The sequence below is a fragment of the Natator depressus genome, chromosome 11 (assembly GCF_965152275.1).
Source record: "Natator depressus isolate rNatDep1 chromosome 11, rNatDep2.hap1, whole genome shotgun sequence".
Lineage (NCBI taxonomy): Eukaryota > Metazoa > Chordata > Testudines > Cheloniidae > Natator > Natator depressus.
The window spans coordinates 75,942,675-75,958,124 of NC_134244.1; the positions used below are offsets into that span (position 1 = coordinate 75,942,675).

A 15,450-nucleotide genomic window follows, 5' to 3' on the forward strand; every position below is an offset into this window, starting at 1 on the left:
TGTTTGGAGGTACCTCACGGGTTCTGGTGATATCCATGTGATGAATTGCAGAGACGTGCCTTAATTACCTTTAGCATACACCTTTGCCAGTCTCCTTCTGCTGAGACTACGTGTAACATTGCAAACCACTGAGAGGGTCCCAAGTAGCTGCCATGTAAAAAGAATGAATACCCTGCCACAGAAACTGTTCCTCCTCCACCCCATGTGCTCCCCAATGATCTCTGCACAAGGCTCGAGATGGACAATACTCACCACTGAACTAGTGACTCATTCACACGCCAATATCTCATGAATCTTCAGGGCTACAATCTGTTATCTCTTGTCTCTAGCCCTGGCAGATGACAAGATCTCAAACCTTAGAGCTGTGACTCCATGATTAGAAAAGAGCTATTTTAGATCATTTTCAGAGGTTTCCAAAACATAGTCATTATAATTTTTCTCTTCTTCTGAGGCCCGTGCAGTTGGACTCCCGGTAACTACATGAGGCTGGACTTATGGAGAGGGGAAATAGTGCCAATTAAAAAAACTCTAGTAAAATTTAAGTATCAAAAGCTTCCTTTTGAGCATCTTGCACAAACAGAATTTGTGACTGTGTGACGTGGAACTAAGGCTGAACTGGCTCTTGTTCAAGATGATCTGCCAACTCAGTGGTGGCTTTGCCACTCATGAGTCTTGTGCCCATCCAGTATGCATGGATGTGAAATGGGATAGAATATTCAAAATATTATAATGCCATTATACAAATCAATGAAACGGCCTCCCCTGGAACAGTGTGTTCAGTTCTGGGAATCCCATCTCAGAAATGGGATAGCAGAATTAGAGAAGATTCAGAGACAGGTTTTGAGAATGATTAGAGCAGCGGTTCTCAAACTGTGGGTTGGGACCAGGGCTGGCTTAGACTTGCTGGGGCCAGGGCTGAAGCCCCCACCCCACTGCCTGGGTGATGGGGCTCAGGTTACAGGCCTGCCACCTGGAGCCTTAGCCCTCTGTCCAGGGCGGTGGGGCTCAGGCTTTGGCTTTGCCCAACCTAGGGCAGTGGGGTTTGGGCCGGCTCAGGCTTCCGTCTCCCCTCCTGGGGTCATGTAGTAATTTTTGTAGTCAGAAGGGGGTTGCGGTGCAATGAAGTTTGACAACCCCTGGATTGAGTCATAGAAAGGCATCCAGGTGAAAAGAGATTGAAAAGGCTAAACTTGTTCAGTTTAGAGAGGAGATTAATAAGAAGCCCCATTAATACAGGCTCAATTTAAATGTACACCCCAAATTAAAAAACATAGTAAGAGGACCAAAAAAGAGCCATCGTGGCTAAACAACAAAGTAGAAGAAGCAGTGAGAGACAAAAAGGCATCCTTTAAACAGTGGAAGTTAAAGCCTAATGAGGAAAATAGAAAGGAGCAGAAACTCTGGCAAATGAAGTATAAAAAAATAATTAGGAAGGCCAAAAAAGAATGTGAAAACCAGCTAGCCAAAGACTCAAAAAGTAATAGCAAAAAATATTTTTAAGTACATGAGAAGTAGGAAGCCTGCTAAACAACCACAGTGGGGCCATTGGACGATCAAGATGCTAAAGGAGCACTCAAGGATGATAAGGCCATTGAGGAGAAACTAAATGAATTCTTTGCATCGGTCTTCACGGCTGAGAATGTGAGGGAGATTCCCAAACCTGAGCCATTCTTTTTAGGTGACAAATCTGAGGAACTGTCCCAGATTGAGGTGTCATTAGAGGAGGTTTTGGACCAAATTGATAAATTAAACAGTAATAAGTCAACAAGACCAGATGGTATTCACCCAAGAGTTCTGAAGGAACTCAAATGTGAAATTGCAGAACTACTAATTGTAGTCTGTAATCTATTATTTAAATCAGCTACAGTACCAAATGACTGGAGGATAGCTAATGTGATGCTAATTTTTAAAAAGGGCTCCAGAGGTGACCCTGGCAATTACAAGCCAGTAAGCCTGACTTCAGCACCTGGCAAACTGGTTGAAACCATAGTAAAGAACAAAATTGTCAGACAATAGATTACCATAATTTGTTGGGGAAGAGTCAACATGGTTTTTGTAAAGGGAAATCATGCTTCACCAATCTACTAGAATTCTTTGAGGGGGTCAACAAGCATGTGGACAAGAGTGATCCAGTGGATATAGAGTATTTAGATTTTCAGAAAGTCTTTGACAAGGTCCCTCACCAAAGGCTCTTAAGCAAAGTAAGCAGTCATGGGATAAGAGGGAAGGTTCTCTCATGGATTGGTAACTGGGTAAAAGATAGGAAACAAAGGGTAAGAATAAACAGTTTTCATAATGGAGAGAGGTAGATAGTGGTGTCCCCCAGGGGTCTGTACTGGGCCCAGTCCTATTCAACATATTCATAAATGATCTGGAAAAAGGGGTAAACAGTGAGGTGGCAAAATTTCTAGATGATGTAAAACTACTCAAGATAGTTAAGTCCCAGGCAGGCTGCGAAGAGCTACAAAAGGATCTTTCAAAACTGGGTGTCTGGGCAACAAACTGGAAGATGGAATTCAATGTTGATAAATGCAAAGTAAAGCACATTAGAAAACATAATCCCAACTATACTTAAAATGGTGGGGTCTAAACTAGCTGTTACCACTCAAGAAAGAGATCTTGGAGTCATTGTGGATAGTTCTCTGAAAACACCCACACAGTATGCAGTGGCAGTCAAAAAAGTGAACAGAATGTTGGGCATCATTAAGAAAGGGATTGATAAGCAGACAGAGAATATCATATTGCCTCTATATAAATCCATGGTACGCCCACATCTTGAATACTGTGTGCAGATGTGGTTGCCCCATCTCAAGAAAGATATATTGGACTTGGAAAAGGTTCGGCAAAGGGCAACAGAAATGATTATGGGTATTGAATGGCTGCTGTATGAGGAGAGATTAATAAGACTGGGACTTTTCCACTTGGAAAAGAGACGACTAAGGGGGGATATGATAGAGGTCCATACAATCGTGACTGGTGTCGAGAAAGTAAATAAGGTAGTGTTATTTACTCCTTCACATAACACAAGAACTAGGGGTCACCAAATGAAATTAATAGGCAGCAGATTTAAAACAAACAAAAGGAAGGTTTTTTTCACACAACACACAGTCAACCTGTGGAACTCCTTGCCAGAGGATGTTGTTATGCTAAGAGCTATAACAGGCTTCAAAAAAGAACTAGATAAATTCATGGAGGATAGGTCCATCAATGGCTATTAGCCAGGATGGGCAGGGATTGTGTCCCTAGCCTCTGTTTGCCAGAAGCTGGGAATGAGCGACAGGAAAAGGATCACTTGATGATTACTGTTCTGTTCATTCCCTCTGGGGCACCCGACATTGGCCACTGTTGGAAGATAGGATACTGGGCTAGATGGACCTTTGGTCTGACCTAGTGTGGCCGTTCTTATGTTTTTAAGGGACATGATAAAAGTAGAGAAGATAAGGAATGTGATACAGAAAGTGGATCAGGAACTTGCTTTCACCCTTTCTCATGTGTGAAAGGGTCAGGCCAGATGGCTACAAGAGAGTGCTAGAAGGCAGATATATTAGCCCCAGGTTAAGTAGGTCCCTTTTCCGTGGGTAAGGTAACAGGGAAGGTTCCAGAACAATCAGGAACTTTCTGGAAACAATTAAGGCAGACAGGCTGATGAGAACACCTGCAGCCAGTCAAGAAGCTGCTAGAATCAATTAAGACAGGCAGGCTAATCAAGGCACCTGGGTTTTTAAAAAAGGAGCTCACTTCAGTTTGTGGTCTATGTGTGGGGAGCTGGGAGCAAGAGGCACAAGAAGCTGAGAGGGAGAAGGCGTACTACTGGAAGACTGAGAAGGACAAGCATTATCAGATGTCAGGAGGAAGGTCCTGTGGTAAGAATAAAGAAAGGTGTTGAGCGGAGGCCATGGGGAAGTAGCCCAGGGAGTTGTAGCTGTCACGCAGCTGCTATAGGAGCCACTGTAGACAGCTGCAATCCACAGGGCCCTGGGCTGTAGAGTAGAGGATAGGCCCGGGTTGCCCCCATCCCTCCATCCCCCCAACTCCCTACTTGATACTGAAAGAGTTGACCTGGACTGTGGGTTCCACCAGAGGGGAAGGTCTCTGGCCTGTTCCCCGATCCACTAGGTGGATCAGCAGAGACTGCGGGGATTGTTCTTCTTCCTTTTCCCCATGCTGGCCAGTGATGAGGCTAACTGAGTGAACGGCAGATTTGAGCCACGAAAGTGGCCAGACTGAGGGCGGCCGTGAACCTCTGAGGTGAGCAAATCCGCCAATAAGCGCAGGACCCACCAAGGCAGAGGAGGAACTTTGTGACAGGTGATACAAGAACAAGGGAGCATTCAATGAAATTACAAGGTGGCCAGTTCAAAACGGACAAAAGGAAATTGGTTTTTATCCAATGCACAGTTAGTCTGTGTGGCTACAAAACATTCCTGAGGCAAGACTTGGAGAAGGACTGGAGAGCCAGAATAGCTACAGTGACATTAGACCGGCGGAAAAACCCGCCAGCCTTTGGAAGGGTAACAAACCTTCCGGCTTGAGGCAGGCAAGAAGCCAATTGATGGGTTTACAAAGCAGTGTCCCCCTATGGGAGGTTATTGCTTAACTGCCTCGTCAACATTTTGTGCACTTTTCTCTGATGCAGCTGGTTCTGGCTAGTGCTGGAGACTGGCTATAGCTTTATTAACTAAATACAAGTCAGCTGGTCGATTTCCATGTGCTAGCCAAAGCACCGCATAGAGCTCAGTGGAAAGCACATATGCTCACCTCCCGGCTGGATGAGAGACATGGGTTGCTTCCCTCAGACTCGGCTGGGATGCAGAGGATGGGGGCTGGGGAGGAAAGTGGGGTGGGTAGGAACTGACATGAGACACCCATCTGGACTATGCCCAGTGAAGAGGCACACCTTGGAGACCCAAAGTGAGGTGACCCAAAGTGAGGTGACCATATTTTCAAAATCCAAGAGCAGGACACTTTTCTGACGTATTTTAGGGTCATGAAAACTGGTACAAAGGAGGCACTAGTTAGAACTGTGTGCTGGTGACGCTACTCCCTGCTTTGGGCTCCGCCGCATGGCGGGCGCGTCCCTCCGGGTGCAGGCTGTACCCAGGAATGCAGGCCAGATCTGCACAGGGTGACAGGACAGCAAATGTGAAAAATTGGGAGGGGGGAATAGGAGCCTATATAAGAAAAAGACCCCAAAATCGGGACTGTCCCTATAAAATTAGGACATCTGGTCACCCTAGATCTACACAAAAACTGGCACCACTTTAGCTGAGGGTATTTTTAAACTGATTTCATTACACCAGCCCCAGTTTGTGTGTAGACACCCTTACTTCGGTTTAGCATAATCAGGTATGAAACTAAACTTGAATAAGCCACTCTGAGATGGAAATAAGAGAGCCCTCCCCCAGATGTGCAGCCCTTTTGCTGAGTGTTGAGTGTGTGGAGTTTCAATATAGGGTTTCTGTTTGATCTGTAATATCACCCTCATGGTATGTCCGCTTGGACTTCTCACTGCCAAGCCACACTGTGGTTCGCAAGGTGCCTGTCAGGATTGCTTCCTCTCCCGCTCTCACGCCTGGCTTCAGAGGAACTGCTGTTCTTATCATTGGCCGTGTGGGCTCAGGGCGGTGTGCGCGGTCTGGGTGACAAGTTTATCTAGATGGAGTTACTAGGGCTGGCGCACACCAGGGGTGGCGGTAGGCTGTCCCCAAGGGTTGAGCCTCTCTCACGTGGGCTGGCCGAGCTCCCATCACGGTTCTTCCCCACCCCCCTCTGTTACAGCTCTCGCCCTGGAATGCCCCAAAATCAAAGTGAGCACCTGTCAGGACTGCATCCGGTCTGGCCCTGGCTGTGCTTGGTGCAAGAAACTGGTAGGTCTGCATTTCCTTTCATTGCACCAGCTCGCAGCTTCTGTGCTGGCCTCCCAACCCACCACCCAGCCCCATGATGGTGCTTGGCCACACTCACTGCTCTGCAGAAGTCACCCCGCCCTTGGGAGAGGAGGCTGGGCCAAGGGGATCCCCAGGAAGACCTCCCACTGGCCCAGACTGGCGCAGAGGGAGTCTGTTTGCAGTGGCCCTGCAGAGGGGTCGTGCCCCATTGCTGTTCCAGGGGGAGATGGACACTCCCAGGTACGTCCCCTGGGCTCAGGGAGCTCCAATGGAGGCATTCCCCCGCCCCGCCTCCAGCCGCCCCCGCAAACCCCCTGCAGCCGGTTCCTGTCGCTAACCCATGGGAGCAGCATCTGCTTTCCGCAGCATTAGCAGCAACTCTGGCCTTGTCTAGACAGGGAAAAGGTTTTTCCCACAGAGGCTGTTGAAGGTGGCTGCCTGGGCTGTCCATCGACCTGCTGCAATCCCACGGACGGCGTTCCCCTGCATCCAGGCTGGTGTTCAGCGGGGCTTTTGGCTGGCTTACACTAGTTCCATTGTGCTAACTCCCCCTTTCCCCTAGCCTAGGCTAGGCTTCTGCAGGAAACCGTGCGGCGGAGCCCCTGCCTGGGGCTCCTCCCCGGAGGGTGATCTGGGCCCTTGCTGCCCTCTCCCCATGGGGAGATGAAGGGTTAATGCAGAATGCAAGGAGGTTTATTTCCTGGGAGGGGGGATGGAGCCAGCCGAGGAGTGCCCCACTCATGCCCATGGCTGAGCGAGTGCAGGATCGGCAAGGCAGGCGGGGAGCCGAAGATGAGCTGGACGCAGTGTCTGTGGAAGGACGTTCCCTGTTTCCTTGATGAGTGAGTTGCTCCATCTTGATGGCCAGGCCAGTAGTTAACTACCAAACCCTGCAGCTCCAACGCTGTGCTTGTGGCTGTGGGGAGGAGGAGGGGAGAAGCGGGGCAGGGGGAGCTGGGAGGTGTCTGGTGGCGGTAGGCTCTGTAACCTTCTTTTCTGTGCCCCCTGTTCCCAGCTGTCCGAATGACTCGCTTGGGCAGGTCTCTGAACTAACATGGCTTGTGCTCAAGGATTTCCCTTTGTTCCCCCTTTGGTTTTGCAACGCACAGAATTTCACCAAAGCGGGCGAGCCAGACTCCATTCGTTGTGACACCAGAGAGCAGCTGCAGCAGAGGGGATGTGACGCAAAAGACATCGTGTTCCCAGAAAGCAATTTCATCCAACTAAAGAACACCGCTCTAGAGGACAAGACACAGCTGGCTCCCCAGAAAGTGCGCTTGCTCTTGAGACGAGGTACAGTTTGCTGGGAAGCCAGGTTGGCGGCCGAGTCTGACCACGGGGGGGGGGGGGAGCAATGCCGTGTGGAGGAAAGCACAGGCCCATAGCCACTGATACGCATGGGATCGGTTCAGGCCCAGAATGTGTCCGGGTCCCTCTTTTCCTGCAGCGTGTTTAAATCACAGGTGGGTGCTTCATTCGCGTGTGGAAACTGGTGCATGAGAAAAATCCTTGTGTCAGCTGAGATGGGGGGTGGGGTTACGTCCGGAAATTAGAGCTGAGGATGGTGCGATGGTCGGACAGCAGCAGGCTCACTGCAGCCAGGCAGCTCCCCCACAACATGGATGCCTGCTCCCCTGCCCTTGCCCAGTGTGGGGAACAGAAGGCAGACCCAAAGGGTGGGGAAGCAGAAAGGCCATGACCCGGGAAGGAAAGTCAGTGTCTCCAGAACAAGCAGACAGCCCATTGACAAGCACCAGGAATGCTCAGCAAAGGTGCAGCTTCCCGCCCTCCCCAGCACCACGCAGCCATGACTCTGCCCCCTTGGCCTGCCAGCACCCCCTTTTCCTGGTTCCTTGTGAGGGAGCAATATTTGCCCAAACATGCAGAACAGTAACTAGGAATTGCCCTGATGCCTCATTAGCCTCGTTAACTGTGATTGTGCTTCTGGAGAGGAGGAGGAAGAGTAGCTCAGTATACCCTGTGTGATCCCTGTCAGCCAGCAGCAAGGACCAGCTAACACTGAAATGCTGTGGGGCTGTAGGAACATGAGTCCTGACTGGAGCTGTGGGGAGTACCAAGAAAATGGCCTCTTTTGTTTGGCAGGAGTAAGATCCAGGGATAAGCCCAGTTCCTAGCGTGGTCCCAATGGGGCAGAGTTAAGGCCGAGGCTAGTGGGGTGCGGCAAGCAGCACTTTAACTCTGCATTCCCTGTGGTTCATAAATTTGTGGTGAGTTTTCTCTTGTCACAGTAACTTACTTTACAGGGCTGTGTGGAGAGAAGTTTGGGGCTTTCAGTCTGAAAAGACACAGGGGACAAAAGGCCCTGTTGTGCGACACTGACCTTATCTCCACCTTAACGCAGTTCTTTGTACATGACTTTCGTTTGTTTTCCAAATGTGTGAAAGAACCCAGCTGGCAAGGGGCTCAGCCATCTCCCTAGCAGCAGAGCAGATATACTCTCTCCTGGCTGGGACAGAGAATCTTGACAGACAGTATTAGCCATTGCTGTAGATCTCAAGGAGGCAGACCTTGGGGCCCCCCCAACCAACAGTGCTCCTGGAGAGCACCTGCAAACACAAGAGCTTTGAGAGCCAGTCTCGTCCAAGGGATGAGCCTCATCACCACTGACAATTGCACTCATTATATACAGAGGTTTTTTAGGAGCTGATGAATAATGAATAGATGTTACAAGCATGTTACAGGCATGTTACAAGCATGCCTAGTATGTGTTACAGATGGTTATCAGCATATGAGTAGAACTGGGCAAAAAAATTGGCTAAAACTTTTTTCTAAAAACTGGAGATTCAGGTTAACTAAAACATTTAGCAGATTTGTGTCAATTTTTTAAATTTGTTTCAGTCCAAATAAAACCTAAAAAATATTCCAAAAAATGGAACTGCTTTGTTTTGAAAATGTTGAAACGAAACATTTAGATTGTTGGATTTAAAACAGCTTTTTGTTTTGAAATTTCCTTCAATTGTAGAAAGGCAGGAACATGTCGCTTTCGATGAAATGTCATTTCAGAAACAATGGAAGTGTTTCAGTAAGGTCGAAATGTTCCATTTCACAACAAAATGTTTCGAGTTTTCATTTCAAAATGAGTTTCTATTGAGAGAGCTACATTATTGTGTTACCTTGAACCAGCTACTATACCAGCTATTGAACCATGACTAGTTGTTTTATTTGACAATTTAGAAATAATTTTTAAACCCTAATTTTAAAATATTATAAGAACAGAATAAAAACTATATGAAATAAATATAAAGTCAAAATCAAAATGAAATGTTTTGTTTAACCCCCGCCCCTTCTTTTAAATTTTGTTGTGCAGGACATTTTGAAATTTCAACTTTTCATTCCTATTTGGAATGAGGTTTTTTCCCCAAAATGGTGGAATTTCCCCTGGAATGAATAATTCAAGTTTTGACCAGCTGTAATTGCCTTTATCATAATAATAATAAGTACCATAGTGCCTAGAGCCCTAGTGATGGAGCAGGACCACCCTGTGCTAGGTGCAGGGATAGACACACAGTAAAAAGACAGTTCCTGCTCTGAAGAGCTTACACTGTAAATATCAGAGACGATCCGACAGATGGAAACAGATCTGGGAGTACAAGGAAACAATGAGATGCACTGGTCAACAGGACAGGCGCACCAGCAGCCAAACCAGGGTCCCAGGAGATGGTGGTGATGCTGCCATGATGGTGAAGGTCACGCCTTTCTCTTCTCCTGTCCTTCAGTGATCCGCTCCTGTGGTTGTGACAGCTCAATTCTCCCCGAGTTTTGTCTTTCAGGGACCCCCCAAGGGAGTGAGGGGTGGAATAGCCCATCCTCTCCTCCTTTTTCTGACACCCTGACTTTGGTGCACTGATTTCAGGTCCCACATCGGCATGATCCTAACACAGTCCTTGAGTCAGACCAGGAGGCTTTTCGTTTGGATTAATTCAGTCTGTCTGTCTCTCCCTTTTGCACCTTTTCTCATCAACGTTTGTTGTTGTAGGTTATTGTGATATTTTGTGAACTTTCACTCACTTCTCATAGTTGAGCTCACAATGGGAGTAAATTGGTCGGCCAAGTTATTACAACAGGAAATGGCCAAAATGATGGGCTAGGAGAATTATCTTTGCAGCTGCATTCTGAACGGCTGTGAGCAGGGCAAGACGGCATTTGTGAAGGCCGGAGAAAAGGATTTTGCAATAATCGAGACGTGCGGGGCAGAGAACCTGCAGGAGAGTTTTAGCTGTGTGGCTGGAGAGGAAAGCCCAGTTCTTATAGACGGTATTCATGGATTCCAAAACCAGAAGGGACCATTGTGATCATCTGGTCTGGCCTCCTGGATAGCCCAGGCCAGAGACCTGCCCCATAATAACTCCAAGAGCAGATCTGTTAGAAAAACACCCACTCTTGATTTAAGAATTGTCACTGTCTTGGTCGTGCAGTGGAGCAGGCGATAACCCACTAGGATCCTTGGTAAATCTTCCCAATGGTTCGTTACTTTCACTGTTTAAAATGTACACCTTATGTCCAATCTGAATTTGTCTAGCTTCAGCTGCCAGCCATTGGATTGTGTTACAGCTTTCTCTGCCTTCAGGAGCTCACTAGTAAATACTCATTCCCCATGTAGATACGTATAGACTGTGATTAAGTCAATCCTTAATCTTTATTTTCTTACACGAAATAGATTGAGTCTATCGCTCTAAGGCAGGTTTTCCAATCCTTTAATGGTTCTCATGGCTCTTCTCTGAACCCTCTCCAATTCTACACCATCCTTCCTGAATTGTGGGCACCAGAACTGGACACAGTGTTCCATGTTCTGCCTCTCCCCTGGCAGGTCAGCCGGCTGAGTTCAACGTGACCTTCCGCCGGGCCGAGGGCTACCCTATTGACCTCTACTATCTGATGGATCTCTCCTACTCCATGCATGATGACCTGGAGAAAGTGAAGAAGCTGGGAGGGGACCTGCTCGCAGCTCTGAACTCCATCACCACCTCCGGCCAGATCGGTAAGTGGTTCTCTGGGCACTCACGCTCTCTTGGCAGCATTGAAGAGCCACTAGCTAAATCCAGTTCTAGCAAGAACATAGGAAGATGTACCACACAGCAGTGAATATGGCCACGCGGCCAGCCTGCAGTAGCCAGGCCAGGAGAGACGTCAGGGCTGGGGGAAGAGGTGTTCAGTAAGCACACAGGGATAATGCAGACTGGGCTCACCCTCTTGCTCTGCCCAGCCCCTCCATGGAGAGCACTGCGCTCTGCTCGGTCACATGTCCACGGAGGGGAAGGGGGCCCGTAGCTGCAGCCAAGAGACGCATTGGCTCCATATGTGCTTGCTTCAGATGCTGCTGCTACATTCGGGTTTGGTTCTGCTTTCTGTGAGATCACTGGCAAAACTCTCCCTGGCTGCCAGGGGCACAGGAAAGGAGCCTAGTGGCTGCAGACTCTCAGATCTCACCGGTTTCACTTAAAACCAGCCTGGAATGTCTGACCCATTTGGATCTCTGGCAGCAAAGAAAACAGGCTAAATGGAGAAGGAACTGGGCCAGCCAGAGACAGCAGCCCTGGGGGAAATGTGGCCCACCCAGGCATCTCAGTGCGCATCTCAAGGCTCTCCTAGCCAGAGCCCTCTGCCAGGGAGAGGCAGCTGGGGGCAGAGTCCATCAGAGAGGGAGAGGGAGCCACCAAGGGAGGGGAGAGCAGGACAGAGGGGCCAGTGACATCCCAGGGCGGAGGAAGGGAGAATGGGGGTCAGGAACCACAGGGGGAGGGGAGAGGCAGCAGTCACCAGTGGGCCATGAGGAGATTCCCACTTCGCTGCTTGACTGCATCCCCAGAGGTGGATTAAGCTTTTGTGGGGCCCTGGGCCAGAGCAAGTGGGGGGCCTCCCCACTACTTCCACCTGAAGTCCCCCCACCCCTCTCTGTGCTCCTGCTGGGGAAATGGGGTTGGGGCACAGGGCCTTCCCCCGCCTGCCTGATGCTCCTGTTGGGGAGCGGGATCTGGGTGTGGGGGGCTTCCCCTGGTCCCCAGCAGGAGGACCGGGCAGCTGGAGCGGGGTGCCAGGGCACCCATTTTTCGAGGGGCCCCCACTTGGCCGGTACCCCTGGGCATGGGCCCTGTTGGTTCAGTGGATAATCCACCATGGTGTCTCCCTGCACGGCTGGGTTGCTCTATGGCTGGGGCACGATGCTGGTCTAGATCCCTTCTTCATGGATGGGGCTGCGTAGCTGACCTGACGTCTGCACTTAGCTCGGGCCCAGCTTTCCCCAGAGCACTCTAACTCCAAGTGACCCTCCCTGGACAAGCGGCTGCCTCCCCCCGGCACCCCTCGTTTGCCGTGCACTGGTTACTTGCACTTTCCGCCCACGCCCCGTGGCATAGTGACCCCTGGGGTTTATTACATCCCCACAGCTGCACCCGCCAAGTCTCTGGCCGTGGTTGTTTGAGGGGTGTGGTACTGGGCACTGCTCCCTAATGCTGCGTCCCCCTGTGCACCCCAGGCTTCGGCTCCTTTGTGGACAAGACGGTGCTGCCCTTCGTGAACACGCACCCCGAGAAGCTGAAGAACCCCTGCCCAAACAAGGACACCACCTGCCAGCCGCCATTCGCTTTCAGGCACGTCCTCTCCCTCACTGGAAAAGCCAATGTGTTTGATAGGGAGGTCAAGAAACAGTCCATCTCGGGGAACCTCGATGCCCCCGAGGGGGGGCTGGATGCCATGATGCAGGTGGCAGTCTGCGGGGTAAGTCCAGTCACCATCACCCGGCTTAAGCTGATTACCGGGTGGGGATGACTCAGAGTTAGAGCATGTGTGGCCAGACGTTGAGGGGCATAACGCCAGGCCAAAGGGACCATGCGAATGACTGAAGGGTTAGACACCAGGACTCCTAGGGAGAGACTCAAGGAGCTCAAGCTAGTTATCTCAACCCAGAGAAGGTTGGGGGATGACTTGGTCCCAGTCTGTAAGTCCCTACGTGGGGAACAGATATTTGATAATGGGCTCTTGGGTTGAGCCGAGAGGTCTGACACGGCCCCATGGCTGGAAGCTGAAGCTAGCCACGTTCAGACGGGAAATAGGGTGAACGTTTTTAATAGTGACAGAACAGGGAGCAACGGTCTCAAGTTGCAATGGGGGAGATCTAGGTTGGATATTAGGAAACACTATTTCACTAGGAGGGTGGTGAAGCACTGGAATGCGTTACCTAGGGAGGTGGTGGAATCTCCTTCCTTAGAAGTTTTTAAGGTCAGGCTTGACAAAGCCCTGGCTGGGATGGTTTAGTTGGGGTTGGTCCTGCTTTGAGCAGGGGGTTGGACTAGATGACCTCCTGAGGTCCCTTGCAACCCTGATATTCTATGATTCTAAGAATAGTGACCAAGCATCAGGCTGGATTCTCCATGGCTGACAATTCTCCATGACTGACTCCAGGCCGGCTGTTTGTCTAAAGGATCTGCTCTCGGGATTATTGTGGGGCAGGTCTCTGGCCTGGGCTACAGAGGGGGTCAGCCTGGTGATCCCCATGGTCCCGCTGGCGGGCGTCGGCGTAGGCCTGCCTATCTAGGCGCAGAGGCTGCCCTCACTTCTAGGGATGCAGGCCCAGGAGCATAAATGGGGTCTGGGTCTGCCCTGGCATGGATTATCTCTGTCTCCCCTTTGGGTCCATCTCCCTGGTTTCCATTAGGCAGGCATGAGTCTCTATTTGCCTGCATTGGTCTCGGTGTGCTGGGAAGTGCAGGCCCATGTCTGTCTATAGCAGGGCCATGCACCTCCACACACTCCTTGCTTCATGGAGTGGCTGTATGTCTGTATATTTCCCTGCATTGCTCTTACTCCCCACCTGTTTCCAGGGAACTTGCATGCCAGTGTCCTGTCTCTTGGTGGTATGAACACGGAGTCTCTCTTTCATTAGGACGTGATACTCTATATTCCTGAGGTGGCCTGGGCTCTCCCATTCTTGGGCTCTCGCTGACCCTATTGTTTCCTTGTTCAGGTAGTGACAACAGGTCTTACCAATCCACTGCAGTAAAGTCCTCTCCTTTCTGTTCTCAGAACAAGATTGGCTGGCGCAATGTAACTCGTCTGCTGGTGTACGCCACGGATGACGGCTTCCATTTTGCTGGGGATGGTAAACTCGGAGCCATTCTGACCCCTAATGATGGTCAATGCCACCTTGAAGAGAACATATACAAAAAGAGCAATGAGTTTGTAAGTGTCCTTAGCAGCATGTTGGCTCTAACTCACCCTGGCTTCCGCAGTGAGCAGCCACTTTGTAGACTAGCTGGAGCCAATTCCCCTCCAACACTTGACCCCCTTCCCATCCTTGGCTGCTCCCTTGGTACATCCCCATGTCAGGGGCAGAGCCTGCTCCTGTGAACTGCATCCAAATGTAAAGTTTGCAATTAAATCTGCATTTCTTAGCCAGCTGCTGGCAGGCACTTACCTGCTGACAAGGGTCCCCCGTGGTATCAGATTGTAAGAGACTGTAAAGCAGGCCCCCTGGTGCTCTAGGGGGGTGGGGGTGGGGCTGGACTCCGAGGGGAGTTTTCTATTACTAGAACAGACGCCTGTTTTACTCTTAGAGCGTGGAGGAGTGAATTAGGTGTTGGGGTTTGTGTCCTGGACACTCTGGCAGGCCTTTCCTATAGCAGCCACCCAGATAAATGCTTTAACCCATTCACACAGCAAGGAAGGCAAACCGGAGAAATTGAAATGTCTATTTCTGGGGGCTGCTCCTTTTTCTCTCAGTTCCATCTGGGAAAGTCAGGGGGATGGTGGTTAAAAGTCTGTTGCTAGGTCCACAAGATTCTGCTGGAGAAAGGAAAAGCCAGTCAGCTACTGTCTCAAGAGAGCAGATCCCAGGGGATCTCACTCCATCAGAACCCGTGACCACGCTGGTACTGTGAGTGGGTCTGGAAACCAAGCATATTTATCTTCCCGGTAGCAAAGAAGTGTCTAAAATATAAACTCACAGCTGCTGTTCCCTTTCTCTCCCAGGACTACCCGTCCGTCGGCCAGCTGGTACAAAAGCTGGCTGAAAATAACATTCAGCCCATTTTTGCGGTCACTAGCAGAATGGTTGGAATATACCAAGTAAGTAGAACTTGAACAGCCCCAGAAACGTTGCCCAGTGGTTCAGTGCTTCTGAGAGACGAGGATGAAAAGCAACTGGAAGCCCAAGTCTCTCCTTCCACTCTCAGTGACATCAGCACAGCTCATGCTTCCTCTTCTGCTCTTGCACAGATGGGGTGTACAAACCCCATGTGAATCGGGAACCGGTCAGTGGGCTGGTTGAGCCCAGTCATCCCTGCCCTGCCACGCCTGAAGCAGGGGCCTGGCTGGGAGGGAGGAGCTCAAATGGGGGCCCAGCTCAGCTGGCTCCTGCTGTGGAGGAAGCAGTGAGAGAGCCGGCTGGCTGGGGGGCAGGGACAGAAGATGTAGGCTGAGGTGGAAGCCAGTGTTGTGTTGGTACTCGGCAGACGCTGGGCTGGGGGAGGAGTCAGAGGAGCAGGAAGCCCAGGTGGGAAGGCAGAGTTTGGAATTTGGGTACCCTGGATGGATGAAATGTCTTTGT

General features: G+C 50.2%; 1 protein-coding gene across 1 annotated transcript in view; it reads left to right on the plus strand.

The window, feature by feature from the left end:
* The window catches only part of ITGB2 (integrin subunit beta 2), a 49,041-nt gene that overhangs the window by 19,587 nt on the left and 14,004 nt on the right, over nucleotides 1–15,450 (plus strand). Inside the window, exons 3-8 of the mRNA XM_074966926.1 lie at nucleotides 5,779–5,867; nucleotides 6,998–7,181; nucleotides 10,717–10,887; nucleotides 12,382–12,623; nucleotides 13,929–14,084; nucleotides 14,874–14,969. Of these exons, the coding sequence (XP_074823027.1) occupies nucleotides 5,779–5,867; nucleotides 6,998–7,181; nucleotides 10,717–10,887; nucleotides 12,382–12,623; nucleotides 13,929–14,084; nucleotides 14,874–14,969 (938 nt within the window). The remainder of the gene's footprint in view (nucleotides 1–5,778; nucleotides 5,868–6,997; nucleotides 7,182–10,716; nucleotides 10,888–12,381; nucleotides 12,624–13,928; nucleotides 14,085–14,873; nucleotides 14,970–15,450) is intronic.